Raw genomic sequence first — 23551 nt, 5'->3', positions numbered from 1 at the left:
ATTTGCCCTAACTGGGCGCTTGGTTTTTCTAGTGAAACAATCGGGAGGCTAACTGTCCAGTCAAACGAATTAGCAATTTCTCTAATTTTTTATATAATATTTCGTTCAATTTGCCCCCACCTGGGCGCTGAATGTTTCGTTCAATTTGTCCTAACTGGGCGCCGAATGTTTCATCTATTTGTCTTAACTCGGCGCTGAATATTCTGTTCAATTTGTCATAACTGGGCGCTGAAAGTTTTGTTCAATTTGTCATAACTGGGCGCTGAAAGTTTTGTTCAATTAGTCATAACTGGGCGCTGAATGTTTCGTTCAATTTGTCATAACTGGGCGCTGAATGTTTCGTTCAATTTGTCATAACTGGGCGCTGAGTGTTTCGTTCAATTTGTCATAACTGGACGCTGAATGTTTCGTTCAATTTGTCATAACTGGTCGCTGAATATTTCGTTCAATTTGTCATAACTGGGCGCTGAATGTTTCGTCTATTCGTTGCAATTGGGTACTGAATGTTTAGTTCAATTCGTCTAAACTGGTTGCTTAAATATATGTTCAATTCGTTAAAACTGGGTGCTTAATTTTTCGTTCGATTAGACATTACTGAGTTCTGAATGTTTCGTTCAACTTGTCATAACTGGGCGCTGAATGTTTCGTCTATTTTCCCATCAGGCCATTACTGAAGGTACAGATTCGCAAGCCGAGGATGACACAGACGATGAACAAGGTGATGGTTTATAGCTTCGTTGTAGCATATCGCTTCCTGTCCTTCACTTCGCTTGGGCGCTTCTTGGTTCTTCTAGTGAAACTATCGGGAGGCTAACTGTCCAGTCAAATAAATCTGGGAATTTTTCTAATTTTTTATTCATATATGCCTCGTCATAATTAATTGCTTTGATTTTACTATGGTTTTATCTGCTTTTAAGTCATTATTTCAGTTTTAACACCATCTTCATTTTCGGGAATATGTCCAACTGTTTATTGTTTATTACCTTGAGCATCACTCATTCTATGCATCATTCTGTACTCTCCAACTAATTATCTATTTCTTCAGCTCTAACCAATAGTATGCAGGCTATCAGCTCGCTAAATGATTGTCTCATGTAGAAAATGTCCCCTGAAACAAGACCAAATCTCAGTACCAGCCCAGCCTAGACGTTGACACAAGAACCAGCGCTACTCGGTGAGCGGTCAGTGCCCAGGTCAGTGTCCTCGAGCGTAGCGTGACCAGCTGGTCGGCTAATTTACTATGCAGCACTTGCAGTAAATTAGCCTAATTAAATTACCCTAAGCAGTAATTTACTATGCAGCTTGTTACCCCCATCTTTTATTCAGTGGTATGTTACCCCCCATCTTGTATACCCGCCTTCCTCCAGCTGGGGGTCACAGGTTCCCACTCTGATAGGGGGCCACGATCCCGCTCTGATAGGGGGCCACGATCCCACTCTGATAGGGGGCCACGATCCCACTCTGATAGGGGCTACGGTACGATTCCACTTTGATAGGGGCTACGATCCCACTCTGATAGGGGGCCACGATCCCACTCTGATAGGGGGCCACGATCCCACTCTGATAGGGGGCCACGATCCCACTCTGATAGGGGGCTACGTCTCGGTGATAATGATAACACTTTTAGATGATACCTTTTCTGGATCGAATCGAACAAGACTTCAAGGAGTGTCGTTAGAAAAATACTCACGACCAAAACCATAATTACTGACTAATTTTGAAGGAAACGCGTCATTAGGAATGTTATGAATTGTCTTCACACAAGGCAAATACTGTAAATAGCTTTCTTAGCTCAATCTCTAGCAATGAAGCCCGAATGTAGTCATGCCCATCGTAGTGCATTGTTTGAATGGAATTTACCAATTCAAAGAGTATCTACAACAACCACAACCGATGAGCTAGCCATGCTATTCTGCGTCAAAAAGGTGAAGTATTTAATCTTCTGGACATTAATTTCCTCGCAATATTGTGTTGTACAAATGACGTGTAAAGCTCCGCGCTCGATGCGCCAGTATAAGAACGGCGCGGCGTGCTGGTGCTGCGCCCGGGGGCCATACTTTCAAAACTCGCTAAGGGAACGTAAGTACTTAAGCTCTATCTTCTTGTCTATGATTGGTGGATTTTACTTAAAAGACCGTCTATGATTGGCTGATGAACTTACGATCTCTTAACTTTTTTTGAAAGTATAGGCCCTGGTCGCCGCCCTAGAGCATCGCGGCAGTCCAGGCTGTGCGTGTGAGGGCATCTGCCTGTGGCTGCGGTACAAACGCGTGCTTTCATTGATAGTTACGAACCTCACCACACTCCCTCACACCCTACTTATCACCACACTCCCTACCCCCCTACCTATCACCACACTCCCTACCCCCTACTACCTATCACCACACTCCCTCACCCCGTACCTATCAACATGAGTGATGCGGACGATCTGAGCGAGTTGGACATTTCCAACATTGCATATTTGTAGTGGTGTGCATGTAGTGATGTGGCTAGTGGCTTGATGTAGTGTGGCTAATGGCTCGTTGTGATGTGCCTTGTTTGTTAGTGTAACGCGTGTTGCTGTGACACCAGTTGTGATGTCTGTGATGGCGCTGCATGTGCTGCGGTGCATCTCTGCTTAGTTGTATTTGTGTTGTCTGGAATGTCTGAACCCTGCCCTGCTAAGGAGGACTGATCCCGTAATGTTTCTTGTGAAGTCTCTGGACAGCATCGCTACGTCTCATGCTGCTATATAACGCAGCGCCGCCACATGCTCCTGCTGTTCATTTATCTTGTATTTGTGTGGAGTAACGCTTGGGTTTGCCTGCTGCCTGGCACGCAGTATCGTGCAGTTCTATACCAGTTATTTGTTCTCTCTTTAATTGGAGCTCTTTTAGCTATGATTCTCTGCATGACCTTATTGAATAGCGCTGCACTTACCTACATGTTTTCCTTTAGTGGTGTGTGTTCACCACGAAATCATTGTTCACAGCTGTTCACCACACAACGATTGTTCACAGCTGTTCACCACACAACGATTGTTCACAGCTGTTCACCACACAACGATTGTTCACAGCTGTTCACCACACAAAGATTGTTCACAACTGTTCACCACACAACGATTGTTCACAGCTGTTCCCTTAACAATGATTGTTCACAACTGTTCACCACGAATGATTGTTCACAACTGTTCACCACGCAATGATTGTTCACAACTGTTCACCACGCAATGATTGTTCACAACTGTTCACCACGTAATGATTGTTCACAACTGTTCACCACACAATGATTGTTCACAGCTGTTCACCACACAATGATTGTTCACAACTGTTCACCACGCAATGATTGTTCACAACTGTTCACCACGCAATCATTGTTCACAGTTGAGTTAATGAGCCACCTCCTCTCACAATATGAGTTAATGAGCCACATCTTCTCACAACATGAGTTAATGAGCCACCTCCTCTCACAATATGAGTCAATGAGCCACCTCCTCTCACAATATGAGTTAATGAGCCACATCTTCTCACAACATAAGTTAATGAGCCACCTCCTCTCAGAATTATGACACGCAATGTCACGTAACATTACCTAAAGGATGTCAACAGCTTGGCCTTTAACTATGTGACCGCGCACGTTGCCTGAGTTGAATATATCGCGGCTGAGGGACAAGTTTTCCAACAACCTCGTAAGTTTTGCTTCATCGCCGCATGTTTGATAACTTTAATGTTGGTGTTTGGATCAATTTATTTCTGTAATTTCTGACTGAAATGTATGCGGCGTGCAGGAGGAGCTGGAGGAGGAGGCAGCTCGTGGTGGAGCAAGTGGTGGAAGCGGCCAGCCCGTGACGCAGCAACCAACCAGCAACCCGTTCAAGTGAGTTATGTGGTGGTAGAGGTGCTGGTGGTGGTGAAGTATGATGTGCCTCGGGTGGTGGTGATGTCTGTATGATATGATTCAGGTGGTGATGATGCCTCTATGAAGTGAGTTAGGTGTTGGGTGATGCCTGTATGATGTACCTCAGGTGGTGGTGATGGTGCATGCCTGAGTTGTGATGTGTCCCGGCAACACTTCTCTGGCAGTGTTGCGATGGTGACTGTGCAGCACCTGCAAGTATCCCCCGAAACGCTCTTGTGTTTCGGGGGATACTTATCAAGTATCCCCCGAAACGAAAGTTTCTTCTTGTGTTTCGTGCGTCAGCAGCTGATGCAGCATCAGACGCTCTCCTCCGTCGCTGTCTGGTTAAAAGAACGCCTCGTTGGTCGCTCTATTTTCCTTACTTGATGCATTCCATGTATTGGTTTGTGTGAATTTGTGTGTGTTCTTCCTTACTTGATGCATTCCACGTATTGATTTGTGTGAATTTGTGTGTGTTCTTCCTTACTTGATGCATTCCACGTATTGGTTTGTGTGAATTTGTTTGTGTTCACTTATACCACTATATTTCTGAATTAGTGTATATTCTGTATGCATTTTCTGATGAGAGCAGAGAGCGAGAGCACACGTCGTGTGCACGACTGAAGTGACCACCCGCAAGTTTTATTCTTTAAAGCGCCGCGTTGTCCACGCGACACCTGAGGCGTGCGTGTGGTACGCGTCAGTGCAATAACTCTTGTTCTGATTTATGTCAGGACTTTATGCAGGCATTAATGGCAATTAGTGCACATCCCTAGACAAAAGAGTTGAGCCCAAGCATCGGCCCAATAAAGCATCCGCCATTAACAGGGCGGGTCAGGCTGCGGGAGCGGCGGCAGGGGGCCAGCAGTGGGCCAGTGAGGGCCCGGGTGTGGCCCCCGCCAGTAACCCGTTCAGGTAGTCCCCGGCACTCAACACCTCACGTGACCTGCTTCAGGGCGCTGCCGGAGACCGTGTCGATCTAGCGAGTCTCAGGCTTAGCTCGCATTCACTGTATCCAGCGAGCCTCGTTTTCGAAATTTTCGCTCCAAACAGACTTTTCTATAAGAAAATAATCTTATTCTAGCTCCGATATTCATCAATTACTCCCATACTCTTAACCCCCGCCACCCAACCAACTCGCTATATTCAGTTAATATATCTCAGACCAACAACCGCGACCATTAATAACTAACCACAATCTTGTATCGTGTTAATTATCGACGTCTCTGGCAGCGCCACTCGAAAGGGTTTGCTTGCATGCCTCCTCTCCTGATGTATTTGTCTGAGTGTACATGATCGTGACATGCAAGGTAGACGTTTGCACTGCACAACTGGCCTTAGGTCAGAGTATTTAGTGACTTGCTTACGTATACTATTGTTTAGTGCCTTGTTAGAATAGTTACATGCCTTACTTATCAACTTATCCTGCTATTTGTTGACTTGTTAGAATATTTACATGCCTTACTTATCCACTTATCTTGTTGTTTGGTGGCTTGTTAGAATAGGTACATGCCTTACTTATCCACTTATCCTGCTATTTGGTTCCTAGCAGGAATATCAGCTAGCCTTACGTATTCTGTTGTTTAGTGCCTTGTTAGAACAGGTACATGTCTTACTTATCACTTATCCTGTTGTTTAGTGCCTTGCAGGAATATCAGCGAGCTTATTTATAGAGTATTCCGCTTGCCCGAATGTCTGTCCTGCTGCCTGGTGTTGCTTCTTTGGCCTTGGCTTACTTGACAGCTTCTGTGCTTGAGATATCATTACTTAGTCGGCGGCCATTTGATATCATTACTTAGACGGCGGTCATTTGATATCATTACTTAGTCGGCGGTCATTTGATATCATTACTTAGTCGGCGGCCATTTGATATCATTACTTAGACGGCGGCCATTTGATATCATTACTTAGTCGGCGGCCATTTGAAATGGTCCATAGGTAGGCGGCCTTCCAAAGGTTAATTTTAACCTGGGATCCAATCGCCTTCTATGATTTCTATGCGATGAGGCCATCAATTGAATTAAAATGTCCCATTGAGAGTAGGATAGCTTGGCATGTACTTTTTCTGTCTTTTCCTTCATATTATCTTCATGATATTTTCCTTTTTCTTTTCTTCTCAAAACTGTTGATATGAATGTGTGTTGCCTGCACAAGATAGGTACACTACCTGTACTAGATGTTATGGGCACGAGATACATACACTGCCTGTACTAGATGTTATGGGCACGAGATACATACGCTGCCTGTACTAGATGTTATGGGCACGAGATACGTACGCTGCCTGTACTAGATGTTATGGGCATGAGATATGTACGCTGCCTGTACTAGATGTTATGGGCATGAGATATGTACGCTGCCTGTACTAGATGTTATGGGCATGAGATACGTACGCTGTGTGCCTGGCATCATGCATGTGTGACATCATGCACGTGTGTCATCACGTGTTCAAGTTACAGAGTTAGTAACACGTCTCTTGTGTTGCAGGGCGGGGCAGCAGCAGCCTCCCCAGCAGCCAGTGTACGCGATGCCGGCACCGGGGCAGCCCACCCCTCCTAGCAACCCCTTCAAGGCCGCCAGCGAAAACTCTTCGCTCAACTCGGCCCAGCAGCCCACCTACACACCAGGTCTGTAGTCCACACAGGTGTGTTGCTCGTCTGCATAGGTGTGTAGTTAGCCAACACACCAGGTCTGTAGCCGCCATAGGTGTGTTGTTCGACTACACGCCAGGCGAATAACTCATCTACACGCCCGCTGTGCAGCGCGCTCACACGTCCGGTTCTCGGCCTACCCACACCCCCGTTGCTCATCACTTCTGTGTATTTTTGTAGTGACTTCTGCCCAGTTTATTGTAGAGTTTAGTGGCGGCACTATGGCCAGGGTACAGTACCAGCAGGCGGGTGACGTGGCCAGGGTACAGTACCAGCAGGCGGGTGACGTGGTCAGGGTACAGTACCAGCAGGCGGGTGACGTGGTCAGGGTACAGTACCAGCAGGCGGGAGACGTGGTCAGGGCACAGTACCAGCAGGCGGGTGACGTGGTCAGGGTACTATAAGAGTACAAAACCGTCGAGACGTTGGTGACGTGCAGCCCCTGCCCCAGCGGGCCACTCTACGGGAGCTGAGGTGTATTAGTTCGCATGCTACGTGCGTCGTCATCTCTGCCATGTTTTAATGACATGTTAGTTATGGCCAATGTAGGTTACCCGTGACCAGCTCTCACCAGCATCTCGATCATTTGAGATGATGTTTCTCGGCAAGGAAGCTTTCTCTTTGTTTTATTGTCAAATCCTGGGTCTTGCATTTATTTCCCGAGAGGTCACGCTTATTATGTCTCGTTTCGACTTGCTCAGCTTTCTCCTTTAATCAATTCGTCTCCTACTCTTCTCCTTGAATAATTTGTCTTTCGAAACTTTATTTCTGTCCTTCCCCGTTTCTAAGTCCTGTGTTTCATTTATTTGAGCCTGTCATTGCAACTCATCATAATTGAGAAAAGAGCGTTCATACGAGCCACGTAGCTACACGTTGCGTGCCTCCGTAGCCTCAATAAAATTCTTCTTAGCTACTAACTCTCCTGTTTCTTGGTGCCCGCCCTTGAAACTTTCGTTGCATACTTTTCATTTTAATTTATTCTTCAATGAAATCTTACTAAGCATATCTCTTACCCTGAGCCGCAGAGTTATAAGTTAGATGGTTGCTGATTATTCTCTTGTATTTGCTTCCTACGAGAGCTGAGGCTCCTTGTATAAATTAAGATATTCTTCACACGGCCCCATCGGCCTGCACTGACTGGTTGTTAACCAAAATACTGGGCTTTCAAATAATCGTGGGGCTGGAGTCGTGTAGGTGCGACTCTGAATTACTGACTCGTTATATTACTGACTCATTATAAGAAAATGAGATCAATAAATGTTTGAATGAGACTATTACCAGATCGTGCAGGAGCTACACTGAATTACTGACTCATTATAAGAAAATGAGATCAATAAATGTTTGAATGAGACGATTACTTGATCGTGCAGGTGCGGGCTCGAATTACTGAACGGCCGCTCAGTCAAGCCGTAAGTGAAAGACTTACTTGTATCCTTCGTTTATTAATTTTACTACGAGTGTGATGTGATAGTCTGTTCTGCCAAAGTTGCGTTGATCCTCGAACTTGTTTACTATTCATTGTTCATTTTATTATTTACTTGTCACCGGCCTGAGCTGCTACTAGTTAACTGAACATTGTTAGTCTATTATTCTCTGATGTCAGGGGCGGACGCTTGCAACTCACGTCCAAGGCGATAAAGAATTAATTCCAGTCAACTTAGCTCATTTAATTCCGCCTTGTATGCCCTCTGTATACCCTTCAATCAAGTGCCGTTTTTATGGATACGTAACATTGCCCCTTCGCCGTTTCAACGGCAAGGGATTGAAATCATAAAGAAGCACACTTGAAATAGTTTATTATGCTCAAATTCCGACTAAAATCTCTTCAGAAGCGTTAAAAATACGAGACATTCCACTGTCTATTGCACAGCATGAAAGCATGGATGTCAGGAAAAGTTCTAATTCACATGGGCGAGGCGACAGCAGAAGACATTGGCTGTAGGTAGCATGACAAAAAAGGCAGCAAACGTAGGCTTTCAAAAATCACCGCCATCAGCTACTAGCTTGTTTGCCTTCGTAGCACTCAGCTGACTGCTCAGGGTCACGGTCAGCTAACAACTGCCGAACAAAAATATAGCGACTGTTGATCTTGGCTAGCTACGTCACGTCCAGCAGCCTACTGGTTCAGCTGTCGTGTGAATGACACGGATTACTTGATACGTGCTGTCTCGCACATTTTTGTGAACGATAAGAACATCTGATAGTATATTCCTACACGTGAATAGTTCGAAGCAAGTGAATTTGGGAACGACAGTTCTGTCGTTCACAACTTCATCAATTTAAATTTGCATTCTTTTGTTCATCAGTTGAAGGTTGCAATTGAATCGAAGAATTTGTGTCGATTGTTGGACCTCGGCTTCTGAATAAACTTTTAAAATATCTGCACTAACTTTTTTGATGGTATATTTTTTTCGAAGCATAGATTCGAGTGGAGACGAATGAGCCTGTTGCGACTTGCGTTATTTACCAGTCTCTTTAGTTTTATTTCTTATTGATGTGGCGCAATCGTGCAGCCTTGTAGTTGTTGATTGCGGTAGCGTGCAGCGTGTGAGAGTGACGGCATCTGGTGTCAGAAGTAGAAGCTGCAGCTCCATGTCATATGTAGTGCCATGCGACTGCACGTGACGAACTCCTCCAGGCCCTGTAGTGCCTTACGACTGCACGTGACGAACTCCTCCAGGTCCTGTAGTGCTTTACGACTGCACGTGACGAACTCCTCCAGGTCCTGTAGTGCCTTACGACTGCACGTGACGAACTTCTCCAGGTCCTGTAGTGCCTTACGACTGCACGTGACGAACTCCTCCAGGTCCTGTAGTGCCTTACGACTACACGTGACGAACTCCTCCAGGTCCTGTAGTGCCTTACGACTGCACGTGACGAACTCCTTCAGGCAACTTCATCTCCTGCGTAGGGAATGGCACCTCAAGTCTTGTCCGTCTTGGCCATTGTCTGCTCTTTGTACTCAAATTCCTCTTATTAATTTTCACCTGAAATTTAGTTTAGGCGTTTCCTGGCAGCCCAAAACTGATGTCAATAGTAAGTGCATAAATTTACTAAACGTTTCGTGTGAAGAAATTCTCTAATTATAAACCACTTTGGGGATTCTTCTATAAAATGAAATCAACACTTTTGGTAAAATTTAGGAATGTCTTGCACTGGATGGAAATATATTTTTGAACATGATTATCAAGGAAGCCAGGGACTCGAGTTCAACATTTTAACTTTGTAAGGATTTTTCCCTTAAGTAGATCTCCTAAGGTAGATGGTACATAATGACACGGGAATGATCCCTTCCTTCTTTACAAGAGGGTTAGCAGCTACCCGCATGGGCCAAGTAGTGATGATAGTGAGGAAGCCTGCCTGCTAGATTCTAGAGTAATTAGATTTCTAGCTAGATTCTAGAGTAATAGTCTGGCCGGTCGCTTCTGATTGCTTCAACTCTATTGTCTGCCCACATAAAATGCACCTTGATCTTTTCTAATTGTTGATTGGACTCTTGCTTCTAATGACGTTTTATTTCGGGCGCCGAACTTCGCCTCAAAAATAATGCACATTTTCTCGCTTGTACAGGAGATCACGAAGACAGTGATGCGCAGATACAAAGATTAAGGACAGATACGGTGCAGAAAAATGCCCTGCTGCTCCCGGTGTTGCCTAACCCTCCTAAGCGGCAATGGAATCAGGGGGCGGTACTGATTTTAACGTGAAAATTGGAAGACTTTAGCCTCAGTCTGCCCAATTACATGTCAATCGAGCAGCCCCATTAGTTTACGTTTTACCCTGATACCTCTTGTTGCACTTCTTCAATTAATAATGTAGCTCCTTGTAGCAACACGATACCGACGTAATTATCTGAAATTTGTGTGGTGCTGTGTGCGGCGGTCCTTGTCCGTGGGTGCTGGGATGCCATTGTAGGTCCCAGCTACTAATGTTACCTTCACTAACGTTGTTTTCTTACCGCCACTAATGCTGGTTATTGTTACAGGAGGCCTGTGAAGACTCGATGACCCGTACGCAGCCATGACGGACGCTCCGGTGGCCTCGGGATAGTTCATCACATTCACTCGTTTCCTTCCTACTTTAAGTCACCGTTTACGTCCCTTCAGTGCAGTCTCGTCTGAATAATTTTAGCAGGTCTCCAGCATTCCTGTTCTAGGAGCTCGTTCTCGCTGTCCGAGACTTTGCATTCATGTTCTCGAAGAACGTAGCGAAACCATCATTAAATATGTCGTGTTCTCATAGGAAAATCTTCCAAATCACATTGAAAAATTGTACATGTATTTAGTAAAGATCCCTAGAAGAATATATTATGAATATCGTTAGTTTTTCGTGATTTATTTCTTTAATTTCTGCACTTCATTCCGGAGTCTGCAGAAAATTTCAACTCTATGATATGTTTCTGTCTGACTCCATAGAATTGTTTTTTTCCTCCAAAAAAGCTCTCCGTCTTCCCGCTGACTGGTGATTATTCGCCATTTAAGGACTTGGTTGTTCACTGGTCTGCGAATGTTGGCGATTCTATCTAAAAAGCATCGCATATCGCAATAATGTCTTGTCCTAACTATAGGAAATATTGGTCTGAGCACTCACGTGCAGTTGGTTAAACCGCCGCTTGTGGCGCCAGAGTATCAGGCTACAGCGTTGGCGCCCGAGTATCGACGTCCGACTGCGGTGTTGGCGCCCGAGTGATGGGGTTTTTACCCTTTGTTTGGTTGCATAGTTTTACGTCAGCTGGTGTAGGCTTTGTTGTATCTATAAGTCGGACAAGGAATATATGCCAGGTGTGCGGAATTGTTTTGAAGTGCATCTCTGCTCTTCTTTGTCTGCTTGCTTTTATCATGTACTCACTGCCTCATTTATTATGAATTTGATTAGCAACGAAGAAATGTCCAAGCAGTTGCACATTATAGATCATGATCTTTGCAAGGCATGCGGCTGATGTTTGCTTGTGTTTGTATCGGTGATTGATTTAAGCTTGAGAGCCAAGGAGAAGTTTTGTGCATCGACATAGATTGGAATTGAAATTTTAACACGAAGTATACATATTTATTTATATTTTAAATCTTTTCTAAAAACTCCTGGTGTCTATATTGCAATTTTATTATCTGAAAATATATCGATTGTGGTAGATTAGTGTGCATGTACCCCAGACCTCCAGACAAAAAATTTTAAAGAATGAAGACATGAGAAATGTTATCCTCCCAACCCTAATTTTTCTAGAAACTGATAGATACTTATATCTGTTCAGGCACGAACAAGTTAATATTCAATTGATATCTAAGCTATTCTTCGTTGGAAACCTTTACTGTTAATTAAATAAGAACTAAAGCTCTAGACTTACTCCTCTTTGAAAGCTGAGCTTTGCTCTCCTATCTCTCCTCGCTTTTCTTTCTTTGCTACTCTTTCCATTTGCTCTTCTTTCTCTTTTTTTTCTCTTTCCTCCCTTTATCTCTTAGCTCTTCCTTCCCTGTATTTGCTCTTCTTTGCCCCACTGCATGATAATGTACATTGCACGTAACTTAATCTTATCTTGATATTATTGCGGTTATAGTTCGCATTGACGGTCGAAGCAGAAATGTGTGTTCCCACGAGCGCGCTTCTCAGCATTTCTTGAGCTCTGTAACACGCATGCTTCTCTTAATGTTCTCTGTGAGGTAATGTAAGTACGTCGTTGGTAAATTTCATTGTACATTGCTGGTAGTAATCCAATGTCTTATAGGCGTCGATTCCATCATACTTGTACTCATCTGGCGATGTAATAGTTTGGTACATTCCTAGTCATCAAGTTATAAATAAGTTAGTCCAGCTCACTGGCGTTACTAATTACGCAAGGCTGCATAATTGATTGTCCAGATTTTCGGCGTACCAACCAAGTTTAGTAATGCTAGATAATTGATTGAAGAACTGGAAACCGTATCAAAATCAATCGATTGTAGCTGACGTTGAATTAAGGTTTTGTTTTAAATTCAGTTGAATTGTTCCTTGCCCCCCGTCGCTGATGTCTGAAGCGTGCCGGTTCGTCACAACTCCACCGCTTGCGTGTGTGTTGCATTAGTGCGGTGCTGCGTCTCTTGTATAGACCTTGTATGATAGGTCTTTGCTCCCTTGTTTAGTGTGTGGTACGCTGCATATGTACGCTCCGTCTTACTCCGTCGTACTTACGTTTGCATGCTTACGGCTGTATTATGTATTGTTATAAGAGTTAACTTGACTGAGCATCCCGCTGTCTGGCTCGCTTTCTTCCGCCGTCGTATGAGATTTAATTAAACTCGTTAAAATGAACTTGGTAATGGTGTATTTCCGCTTGCAAACTCTTACTGATTATCGAAACTGAGCTCCTGACGTCACAAGTGTCATGGTGACGCCTAATTAAGCTCCTGACGTCACACGTGCCAGTGAGACACGCTTGACAGCGGTGAAGCCGTCCCATTTCTATTTAACTTCTTCAAGACTTTGCAGAACTTTGGTCTTCTGACTATTTTAATGCCTACCCCAGCTGTGGTGCCAGCAAAGCGTCTCAGCACATCCTATATAGAATGACAATGTTGTGAATATTGATCTCTGTTTCTTTTCTTCCTGGTGTCGACATTTTGAAGTGTAACTTCTCCGTTGTGCGAAGCACGAGTTTATATTGCAGCGAGCAGCGCCTGCATGGCGAGGCGAGTAACCTTGTTTGTGTGTGTCGAATAACCTTCTGTGGCAGCTGTAATTCACGTGCTGCTATATGTTTGTATGTGAGATGCATGTATTAATGAACTGTATTACTGTCTCCAAGCGTGTCGCATGTCTTACTTTTGACCGTGGGGGCGGCTTGCGGAAAAATATTTACCTTTGCTCGTTACTTGTTATAGGTTAGTGGCGTCCAGTGAACCTGTTCTTGTTACCAAATAATTTGTATCATCTATTCACAAGAGTGCTAGTGTCTCGAGCGTCTCTTCACTAGAATGCTAGTTGTTCGAGCGCTTTAGTCGCTAGTATCTCGCAAGCGTCCGTTAAATCGAGTAAAACTGTATTTGAACGCATTTTCGGAGTGCCAGCAACTACTGCCGGTCAATGGGAAAGTCACGGTTATTTATTAAATTTATTTCTCGTAAGGGCTATTTTTTGCTGCTTAGATGAGCCATCGTATTGCTGAATGTATTTCAAGGTTTACTAAGACACATTTGTCGTCGAAATGTCCAGCCTTAGATCTGCGTCGGTCGCAATCGGTGGGGTTTAGCAATAACTGTAATCCGTATGCTCTAGGCTGTATATGTTCTGCACTTCATGGAGCCAATGTTATCATTCGCCATTCGATAGAAGATGCCAATAAAGATGATCATAGCTAAATTTGTATATTGATTCTTTTGAGGACGGCAGTGCTTGTTGAGCCCTGAAGACGTTAAATATCAGCGATTACTCATAGCTCGCGACGAACACTTTACTGGACTGACATAAACGTGAGGCAATAGTCATGTTAGTTTATAAATAATGGAAAGATACTAAAGCTGCTGATTTACTGTAGGCAGGGACATGTCAGGTCGTTTATTTGATGTACATAATTGCCATTTTCTTGATCGTCCTGTGATTTTAGTTCTTAGTCGGAATTCGTAGGGGCCCATTAGTGTGCGTGCACTTGAACCGACCCCATTGTTAATGCTTTGTTGTCACGGGATCATGGTCAGGTGCGTTGTCACGGGGTCGTGGTCAGGTGCGTTGTCACGGGATCTTTGTCAATGTTGTCACGGGATCTTGGTCAATGTTGTCACGGGATCGTGGTCAGTTGCGTTGTAACAGGTAAGCTCGTTGTCACGGGGCCACACCCCCAAGGCAACGCTATTGAACATCTGTTATGCGCAGTGACGGCAAATGCTTGCAGTGAGAAGCACAAGCAAACTCCACGGCGACTGCTATGCATTGCTTCTGAGTATTGAATGCGGCAGTGTAATTATTTACACCATGTAAACGAGACCATCAAAAAATTATTAGGCCATGTATTATTTTAATATATGTACAGTTTGTTCCTTCGCTGATATTTAGTTTCTAAAATAATTTCATATCTCTGAGAAACGATGCCACCAGGAAAGGGGGATGTTGTTTGAAAAAACCTTAAAGGAACGGATACTTCCCAACCAACTTCATCTTTAGCAATGAACAATTACAAGATGATCAGCTATTGTATTGATTGATGGAATGTGATACATTGGCTGGGAGGCAGAATGTCTCGCATTCCTCTGCATTGGTAGCATCGAGTGTCGGTCCTCAACGCTCAGTTCATGTTTCCTGATGTGTATTTTACGTTCCTTGTAGGTATTTCAAGTAGCTTTATTTCCATCTGGCCTCTTAGGCGAGGCGCATATCCGTCTTAAATGGTTTCTTATAACCGCATTGTCTTGATTGGTGCATATCAAGCACTTCATTTGGGTATAAGACTCTATGTTAATTTCTACAATTTTTTTACCAACCCCAGTGTATTTTATTTACTCAACTGGAGGGGTTTGAAGCCGGTTTTCAAGCAAGGAGTTCCCAGTTCCATCCTAAGCGGTGTGGCTAACTTATCCTTGTTTCTCTAACAGCTGAAACTATAAGCATGTAATATGAGGTCGAATATTTAGCTCTAGGTAATCGTGAAGTGTAGATAATTTCGTGTTCTGGCAATGTAGTTCTATTCACTATCATAAATTATCTTGAGTCTGTGAAGGCATCGATGTTTTTAAATGACAGTAAATATTTCATTTCACTACCTTTTATTCTCAACACAGCAGCAATAAGGTTAATGTATTGTTTCACCTTAATAAATAACAGGAAAATTAAAAAAAAAATGTGTTATTTAGTTATAGTCGCTAATTGGTATATAAATTATTAGAATAGCTGGATCGTCAGGCGTGACTGGCCTGGATGTAGTGAGCTGGATCGTAGCCGAAGAGCTCGAAGTCAAGCGCATACTTCTCCAGCAAACCGTAAACCTGCACATAAAATTCTAATCTGAACAATGAAGTAAATCTAACAATAAAGCGAGAATTAGTGCTGTGCCGCACGAATCGACGTAATATGGTGGTGTGGTTGACCGTGTCAAACGAGACAGTGTAGAGACAGTACCGCAATGTCGCTGCGGTCTACTGCTCGCAGAATATCTGGAAGCATCTTTAGCACCACGATTCCCGTCGATTGGAGGCAAGAGATCGATTCGCTGAAGATGGTTATTTGGCTGTCGTGCCACAACGCGTTACAGAATTTTAGACAAAATAGACAGGTTGGAGATTGACCGATACGATTTGGGATCTGCACTGGCAAGTTCTGTTTTTTTTTTCCAAATATCTCGACCAGAAAGACGATATCGAATAAGTGCGAGCGATGGATGTAAAAAAAAATCAACCTTGTTATTCAACGCCCGTCTTTTGGGCCAGCTGCATTTTAACCGTCGAAACGACAGCTTAGAATGGTGATCAACGTGAACGCGAGCAGGCAATAAGGGACATGGTTTGGCATAGGCCGGTGTCCAGCAGCAGTACTTGTAGAGGTTGAGTTTAGTTCAGGTGACTGCCGCCGTGGCATGTGGCTACGGCCTGTTACAAGTGACAAGCTATGCACCGTTGTCGACCACTGCCCGATAGGCGGCGGCAGGACGCCTCCTTCGGCTCGCACGGATCCCTCGTTAAGACATGCGAGGGATCCGTAGGGGTTACGATAGTAAATCGTCTCTCTCGCAGACCGATTCACCTTAAGTTAACCTGTTTAGTTAGTTAGATTAGTGACCACATGTTTACTAGTGCTTCAGCTATTTAGCTATCTCGCACCGAAAGTCACGATGAACATCACCAAGAGGTAGAAGGTCTCAATTATCGAAAGATTCTCAAGTCAAAAACCTTTCATCACCCACAAGGGGCGGAAGGTGTCAAATATCCATCCCGCTGAAGCTGGCTCGAAAGAAGCAGCGTCAGCATCGCAAAGAGACGAAGTGACAAGGAGAGGCGGATGAGAAGCAACAGAAACTAAGGAACTCGAATAAGAGGTCGCTTACACGGGACGTCGGCCGCCCACACGAGAGAGACAGAGAAGGGGAATGTAAGGAATCCTACCTACATATTAACTTCACCCCACAACTGAGACCTGCAGTCAGACACCGCGCGAGGAGCGTGAAATCCCATAGGATTTCTGAGGAGCACAGACACGCGTCATAAGTCCCTCCTGAGGGATCGAGTTGACGAATCAAGTGTTGCAAAAACAGTAACGGACGTTTAAATCAAGATTTCACAGCCCGACATTCTGACGTTGAGACTTAAAAGAATATGCATAGTATATTCCTCTCGGTTAAAAATTTAACATTGACACACAGCGCAGCTTGCATCAGTCGGGTGTCGAATTTAGAACTAGGCATTAGTTGAGTAGTGAAAAATCCGGGATTGAACTGAGCCTATCAACGTATACCCAAATACAGCCACGTGCAAATTAAAATTGAGTTAGCCAGTCACTGAATGACAGGTGATGGAACTGTGATGGTCACCAACAACGGAAGTTGAGGCTTCAACATTTCCCGTTGAAGTTCCTCAAAGTATAATCCTCTTGGAAAAAATACACATGCTTATACCGACGCACGACATAGTTTGCAAAGAAAGGGTATCAAGTTTTCACACAGGCAAAAGTTACAGATTAACCTTGGGATCGAACTGAGCTCCGCAGCACACGTCCGCTTGCTGTCACAGCCGCCGCGGTTTGCAAAGAAAAAGTGAAGATCAATTCTAGTTCATCTTAGGTAAAGGTACACTTAGCAAAGGTAAATTAAAATGGTTGATACCATCTTGAGGAACACAGAGTAAATAAAAGATGGTATCAACCAGTTGTATCTGTGATTGACACAAAGGATTTGAATAAAGCATCAGTTGGTTTCTCTCCGTAGCGCAATTGCTTCCTAACTTGTTTCCCCGCTACACAATAAAATTTTTCACAACAATCAACATTCATAAGTATGCATTGCGTTCTGTTCTAGTACTCCCTTGCCTCAAGAAATGGATTAATTGCCCCCAGTGATTATGTTACCTTGAGTTTGAAAACCACCGAGTCATTGTCTTCGCTACCCCAATATCTTGCCTGCCGTCTGGTGAGCTGCGAGTAATAGGCCGTCGCCAGGTCCGATGTTTGTTTGCTGCCTGATGCGTGGATCCACTCGACGCTCAGTCGCTCCGCTAAGCCAAGCTCGTTGATCACGTACTGCGTGTCCTGAAGGCGAACAAATCACAAGCCGGGTCATCGGAATTCAAAACATCTCTAGGTACAAGTAGAGAGTTACGAGTTACGTTAGCGGTTAGTAAATACAAGAAACCAGTCATATCATTAAAACGCTCTGAGTGCAATTAGCGGCAGGCGCATTTCAATTGTACATCAATAAAATACAAAAGGCACATCATTGAATCGCCTCTAAGAACAAGTAGCGTCGTACGGGTTGCGTATAAAAGTTTTTACACGAGGCTAATTTTTGCAGCGATTTTTCACGCCCTGAGTTTCGCCGGCTAAAAGCTTATACACGAAGAAAGTATTTGATGAACAGTCCGCAAGTGCCAGACTGTCAGTGCCAGTGCGTCGCTGGAAGTCGTTGAGTTGGGTCTGTGCATGGTGGAATATGGAACGCAACGGTAATGATGAGTTTAAGGAGGCGTTTGACGAAGCAGTTAGTGGCATATCTCGGTGAGGAGGGTGAAAACTTTGTAGATCAGCGTAGAGTGTAAGTGAGAGACCTAATAAAGCCTTAGCTGAGTTTCAAAACACTACTTTTTCAATTAGTTTTTGTTTGAATATTCATTGTGACGTACATTCCACAGTAGATCGCAACTTTTTGAATATCTATAAGAACAGTTCAATATCATCTGAACACCTCTTGACATTATTACAACCTTCGTTGCTGGGACAAGACATAGTTCATAATATTAAAAAACACTTGCCTGAAGCAGGATACAGAGCCGCACAAACACACACTACGGCTGCAGCAATCCGAAGCGCTACTACCCATAACTACCGATACTAGACCGCAAATAACCAACCTGTGAACTGCAACTGCTACAGACGCAAACGCATCACCTACTCGCATCTGAAAAATATTTTATTCCATCATAATATTTGACGTACAAATACTAGCTGCGAATACTCGCAGCTAATACAAACCCCGTTTCTAAACTCCTTAAGTCAAAATTATTAGCTGTTAGTTACAGCTGACTCATATCAGTTCTAAACGTATCAAGTGCCTGTCCACTGTCGATGGACAATGGGTACCGGTACTAGGTACTCGGGCGAGAAGAGAAAATATGGAAATGCAACGCGTTCAGGGATAAGTTGTGACTATTGTAAAATGTACACTTTTTGATATGTGGGAGCGACGTCAGATTCAGACGGTCTTGGATTGAAGGGCAGATATTCATGAGCCGTCCATTATATTGCAGCGGTATGCACTAAACCGTGAAAACATTTTTTGGCGCTTGTGGGAAATATGCAAACTTTCGTAAAAACAAAGCACGTGTGTAAAAGATGACTCGTGCTCATCAATATTTTTCATAATTCTACTCGTCCTGTACTCACTACTCAAGTTGGTGACAATTATATAATTATTAATTTTTGGTTAGGAATTAGGGATCATGTTCAACTATTACACGCTGGAAGCAGAGCATAACCTACTTCACTGAACGTCTCCATCTTGGCGATGACATCGTAGTCCATGGCGCACGGAGAGCACATCAAGTAAATGGGCTTCCAGTGCTCGTCGAACTGAGACGCTGGCGTGCTCAGGAGGTAGCTAGCGAACTCTGGCCATGTTGGCTCTATTCTCTTCTGGTCCTCCAGGTTTGATGCATTCCGGTGGACACGGACGATGTCTCGACCATAGACCTTGTGGTAGTATCCGTTCCTGGAAAATTTAAAACCAAATCACAAATGATGAATTCAATTTTAATTACAATGAAATGTGAGATACGAGAAACAATGTGAAAAGATTCTGAACTTTGCAGGTAAGCTAATTCAAAATAGTGTTTATAATATTTTTCCACGGCCAAAATTCAACAGAAGCTATTTTAGACAAGAAAATCTGAGAAATTCAGAAACATTTAAAAGAATGACATGCTGCGGTATTTAGAAAATATATGCATTGATACATGCAGAGAAGATCCAGCTCATAGTTCTCAAATTTACCCTGTAAGCTGACAAAGTGCGGTCGAATATACCTTATTTTAGCAAGTATAATCACCTATAAAGAAGATCCCGCTCATAGTTCTCAAGTTTATCCCTGTAAGCTGACAAAATGCGGTCGAATGGATGTCGAACGACGAGGAGCTTCAAACTGCGCTTGTACTTGCTCTGCTGTCGGCTGCTGGGACTGACAAACCATAGTAGATATCAGTAGAGTATGAAGAAAAGGGAACGAATGGCTATCGAACATAGACATCAAACACTAATAATAATAATAATTGTGCGGTAATCGTTCATAAATCAATGAATTATGAGGAAAACCTTCAAATGGTGCTGAAAGTTGTTCTAAAAACGAATGGCGATACATTCGGAACTTCGTTACACATTAAAATGTCTTTCGGAATTGTGGTATTGAAATGTCTCTGTGGTGCAATCGAACTTGCAGTTAGTGAATACCGGTAATTCTGCAACCCTGCTATTAATATAATTGTTAATTCCGTAGGGTTGGAATTTAAGGTTGAATGGTTCGTAAGTTTATTGTCACAAACGAGGAGGAAGGCGCCGAGGTAAAGACTGACGTAATCTGACTTACGTCCTGCTATAGTAAACAATAGTAACGCGTAGCTACTGGTTCTACATGAAAATATACAAATGTAATTACACAAATTGCACAATAGTTTTAAAATGCCATTTCCCTCCATGATAGTTGGCAGATTATTATATATTGTCATCACATGAATTGAAGCAATGACCCACCGGGGATAAAAGTCTCTTAAAATTTTGTGAAGTCCCACGTCAGTTTTGAGATTTTCTTCTGACACTCCCGCAAGTTTTAGTAGATTGTACACCCAGGTTGATGACCCGCTTTTGGGCACCTTGCAGTACAGCAGACCTTCGACCCTAGCGAAGTACATGAACTCCCAGTGCACTCTGGAATTAATCACGTGAGATGAAGAACTGCCAAAAAAATTGTCTGTGAATATTTCAATCCTTTGTCGTCTACTATCTTGTACGGGAGGACTAAAGATATGAAACGAACGGAAGACGGTTAATTTATTTGGAGACAAAAGGTTAGCCATACCCTGTGTCTACTGACGGTAGCATTAGTAACTAAACCTTCAGCTACGAATAGCATTTATGACAAGTAATCAATGCAAACGAAGACTAAGAGTTTACTCTGTCAATTGAAAGTAATTCAAGTAAGCAAGCCTCCAGCTACGAATAGCATTGATGACGGTTGACGTGCCCGTGGACAAAGTGTTACAAAGTTCACCGTCTGAGGGCGAGCCTGTCGTTCGCCGTGAGCAGCGCGGAGCCGTGCGGTTGCCGGCGCTGGTTCACGCCGAGGTCGCTGCATACACCTCTGGCCAGGGCAGCTCGCTCTCGGTACCCAGCTTGCAACACGTCTTCATTCTGACATAAAATCGTTTGAGAATAAAGATTGAAATGATATCGAAATGACTAAACTGGACTTGATGCTTGCATTTTTGTTCGGTATGAGACGAAAGTGAACGAAGCCAAATTAGCGGAAATACGCTAGTGTTGAATGCGCAGTCGATGAGCAGGGTGCGTAACTGTGCTGGTATAAATTAATCAATCCAGTGGCATGACATGATTATAGGTCCATGATTTTCGAAGAAATTTTCCCTAGTGGGAAGATTAGTCTAGAATTGTCTGGACTGTAGTGCTGCATGTATGAACTAATGAAGCACATAATTGTAAAGTTCAATATAGCAAGTAGCTTTCATAAGTTCCTCTTTAAAGGAATGAGAAAACAATAATTGGGTGTGATACCAAAAACCCTAAACGAAAAATTTCGTGAAGACTTACAAGAGAGAATAAATTGTATCACTGTACCGAATGTGAAAAATGTGTGATCAAATGGTGCCAAAATTATGGAAGTAAAAGGAATTTGGAAATATCGAACCGCTATATGACATGATCACCTGTACGACCCACTCTCTGAGGCTTAGTTGCTCATTTCCTTCTTCATCTGTTCGGCCGTAAATAAAAATGGCCGCGGCGTAGAGAGCGACTGACAAAATAAGGAAACTTGTCCTCCGTGACGGCTTCCATTGGCGAGGCCACCATCGAGGCACCTCACTTCCTGAGGAAAAGTGCAAACTAAAGCTTCAGCGGGAAATAATTTGGTGATATCGGTTAAAATAACTACTTTTTGGTTTCTTGGCTGGGAGTAAAACTTATAGTTATCGCAATATCTCTTTCACACGAAGTTCCCATTTGGAAGTAAAAATTATGTATGGTTTCAATTAATAATTAAATCGCTTCAACTTCAATGCTCAACAGTACCCAGAAGTAAAATTGAACACAGATGATCGAACAAGAAAATAACATATTATTCAATCATAAATAGTTAAGAACCTGAATATATCGGGTTCTTAACTTAAAGATCGGGTTCCAAAGGCCGGATCCCTTGTGAATCAAGTCACGAAAAATTCAAGAATCGGCAACAGGCCATGGGCCTATTTCTTCAGTGCCACTTCTATTCTATTCTATTATGAAATAGAATAGTAAGACAAAGTGTATTATTCAATCATAAGTAGTTAAGAACCTGAATGAAATATGAGATAGAATCATCTTACAACAACCTGCTAAAGTGAGCGCCGACGCTCGTGCCTCAACCGCAGAGTTCTGATCGCGCCCGGTGCCTCGCAGTCCCGCAGGCTGGCCGCCCTCCGACGTGTGGCCGCTGCTCGTGGCGAGGCTGAGCTGCAATTTGGAGTCGTCCGTAGCGTCGCATGATCTCTCTTTTAAAGAGAAAACGCGGGTGGTCGTTGGAAGATTATATTTTTGTGATTTAATTAACTCTTCAAAGTGCCGGGGACAATAATTGGGGCTAGATTCTTTCATTTTATTTCCGGGTGTTGGGAATAAGTCAAGAAGCAAGTGAAAGGCTTCAGGGCATTATCACTGGCATAAAACGCATTCAGGCTAAATTCTCCCGTATAAAAGAAATGTTGGTTATTTTAATAGATCAGTAAAATCTTTTTACGCGATTTTACTGCCAAATAATGATGAATCGAACGAGTTCTATCTAATCACATCCATTTGAACGATTTCCGCACTCACAAACTTCTAGAAAAATTAAAGAACCATCACTGACATTTTCATTATCAATTATTATTTGATAACCACATCATTTCACGGTAGAGATACTACCATGCGAAGGACCGTTCGTTGAGGTGGTACGGCAGAACTGAACACGACAGCGCTGCACGGCCGAATGCAGACGCTAGCCCGCCAGATTATCTGAGGTCAAGTAACGGGACTGCTGGTGTGAAGTGCTGCGCACCACATCAGTGTGGTGTGAAGTGCTGCGCACCACATCAGTGAGGTGTGAAGTGCTGCGAACCACATCAGTGTGGTGTGAAGTGCTGCGCACCACATCAATGTGGTGTGTTGCACACACTTCAGTGTGTTTACACGCTTCATTGCCCCGAGTTTGACCGGAACTCGAAGTTTTTCACAAGAAAATTAAAATTCGACACGTGTATAATTGTTTCATTATTTAAAAAAAATAGCAGTATATCTTATTGCTCTTGGCATACTAAATGAAGAAGGGGTTTGGCCAGAAATAGTAATACATAATGCTTATGTCGAAATCGTCTTATTATCAAAGAACCATGCCATTCTCACCAGTCATGCTGGTGTGGAAAGCTGAAAACGCTGATGTGGCGAATGAATGATCAATTTAATGCTGCGGCAGAAGCGAATTAGGCAAATGATTTGAAATTCTGCTTGGAGCCTACCCAACGTCTCCTATATGACAATGTGCGAAATTTTCTCATAATATCACATCATATATTGAACATTATGATTGTGGAATTCAAAATGTTGACATTTTTACATATGGATAA

At 43.3% G+C, this 23551-nt stretch overlaps 2 protein-coding genes across 10 annotated transcripts in view; one reads left to right on the top strand and one right to left on the bottom strand.

Annotated features, from left to right (window-relative positions):
- LOC108668090 (dnaJ homolog subfamily C member 5) overlaps positions 1–11590 on the top strand; it is a 28229-nt gene extending 16639 nt beyond the window's left edge. For 5 of the 9 annotated variants that reach the window (XM_047882200.1, XM_018155233.2, XM_018155228.2 and 2 more), the window contains 5 exons: positions 3767–3855; positions 4705–4791; positions 6361–6500; positions 7895–7933; positions 10510–11590. In XM_047882200.1, coding sequence (XP_047738156.1) covers positions 3767–3855; positions 4705–4791; positions 6361–6500; positions 7895–7914 — 336 coding nt within the window. In that variant the 3' untranslated portion in view covers positions 7915–7933; positions 10510–11590. Of the gene's footprint in view, positions 1–663; positions 719–3766; positions 3856–4704; positions 4792–6360; positions 6501–7894; positions 7934–10509 lie in introns of those variants that run through there. The other 4 variants (XM_047882202.1, XM_047882203.1, XM_047882205.1 and 1 more) reach the window with 4 other exon arrangements.
- A 3649-nt stretch (positions 11591–15239) lies between these two features.
- Positions 15240–22930, bottom strand: LOC108668089 (carbohydrate sulfotransferase 11). The gene is made up of 8 exons (XM_018155227.2): positions 22283–22930; positions 21620–21780; positions 20947–21086; positions 20430–20603; positions 19732–19860; positions 19167–19395; positions 17592–17720; positions 15240–15469 (listed from the first exon to the last, which is right to left on the bottom strand). The coding sequence occupies exons 1-8, from the start codon at positions 22542–22544 to the stop codon at positions 15383–15385; spliced, it is 1311 nt and encodes a 436-aa protein (XP_018010716.1). The 5' UTR covers positions 22545–22930; the 3' UTR covers positions 15240–15382.
- Between the last annotated feature and the right edge of the window lie 621 nt (positions 22931–23551).

This window comes from Hyalella azteca, unplaced genomic scaffold (genome assembly GCF_000764305.2).
Source record: "Hyalella azteca isolate HAZT.00-mixed unplaced genomic scaffold, Hazt_2.0.2 contig9897, whole genome shotgun sequence".
Classification (NCBI taxonomy): Eukaryota; Metazoa; Arthropoda; class Malacostraca; order Amphipoda; family Hyalellidae; genus Hyalella; species Hyalella azteca.
This window is presented reverse-complemented; position numbering and strand designations above follow the sequence as displayed.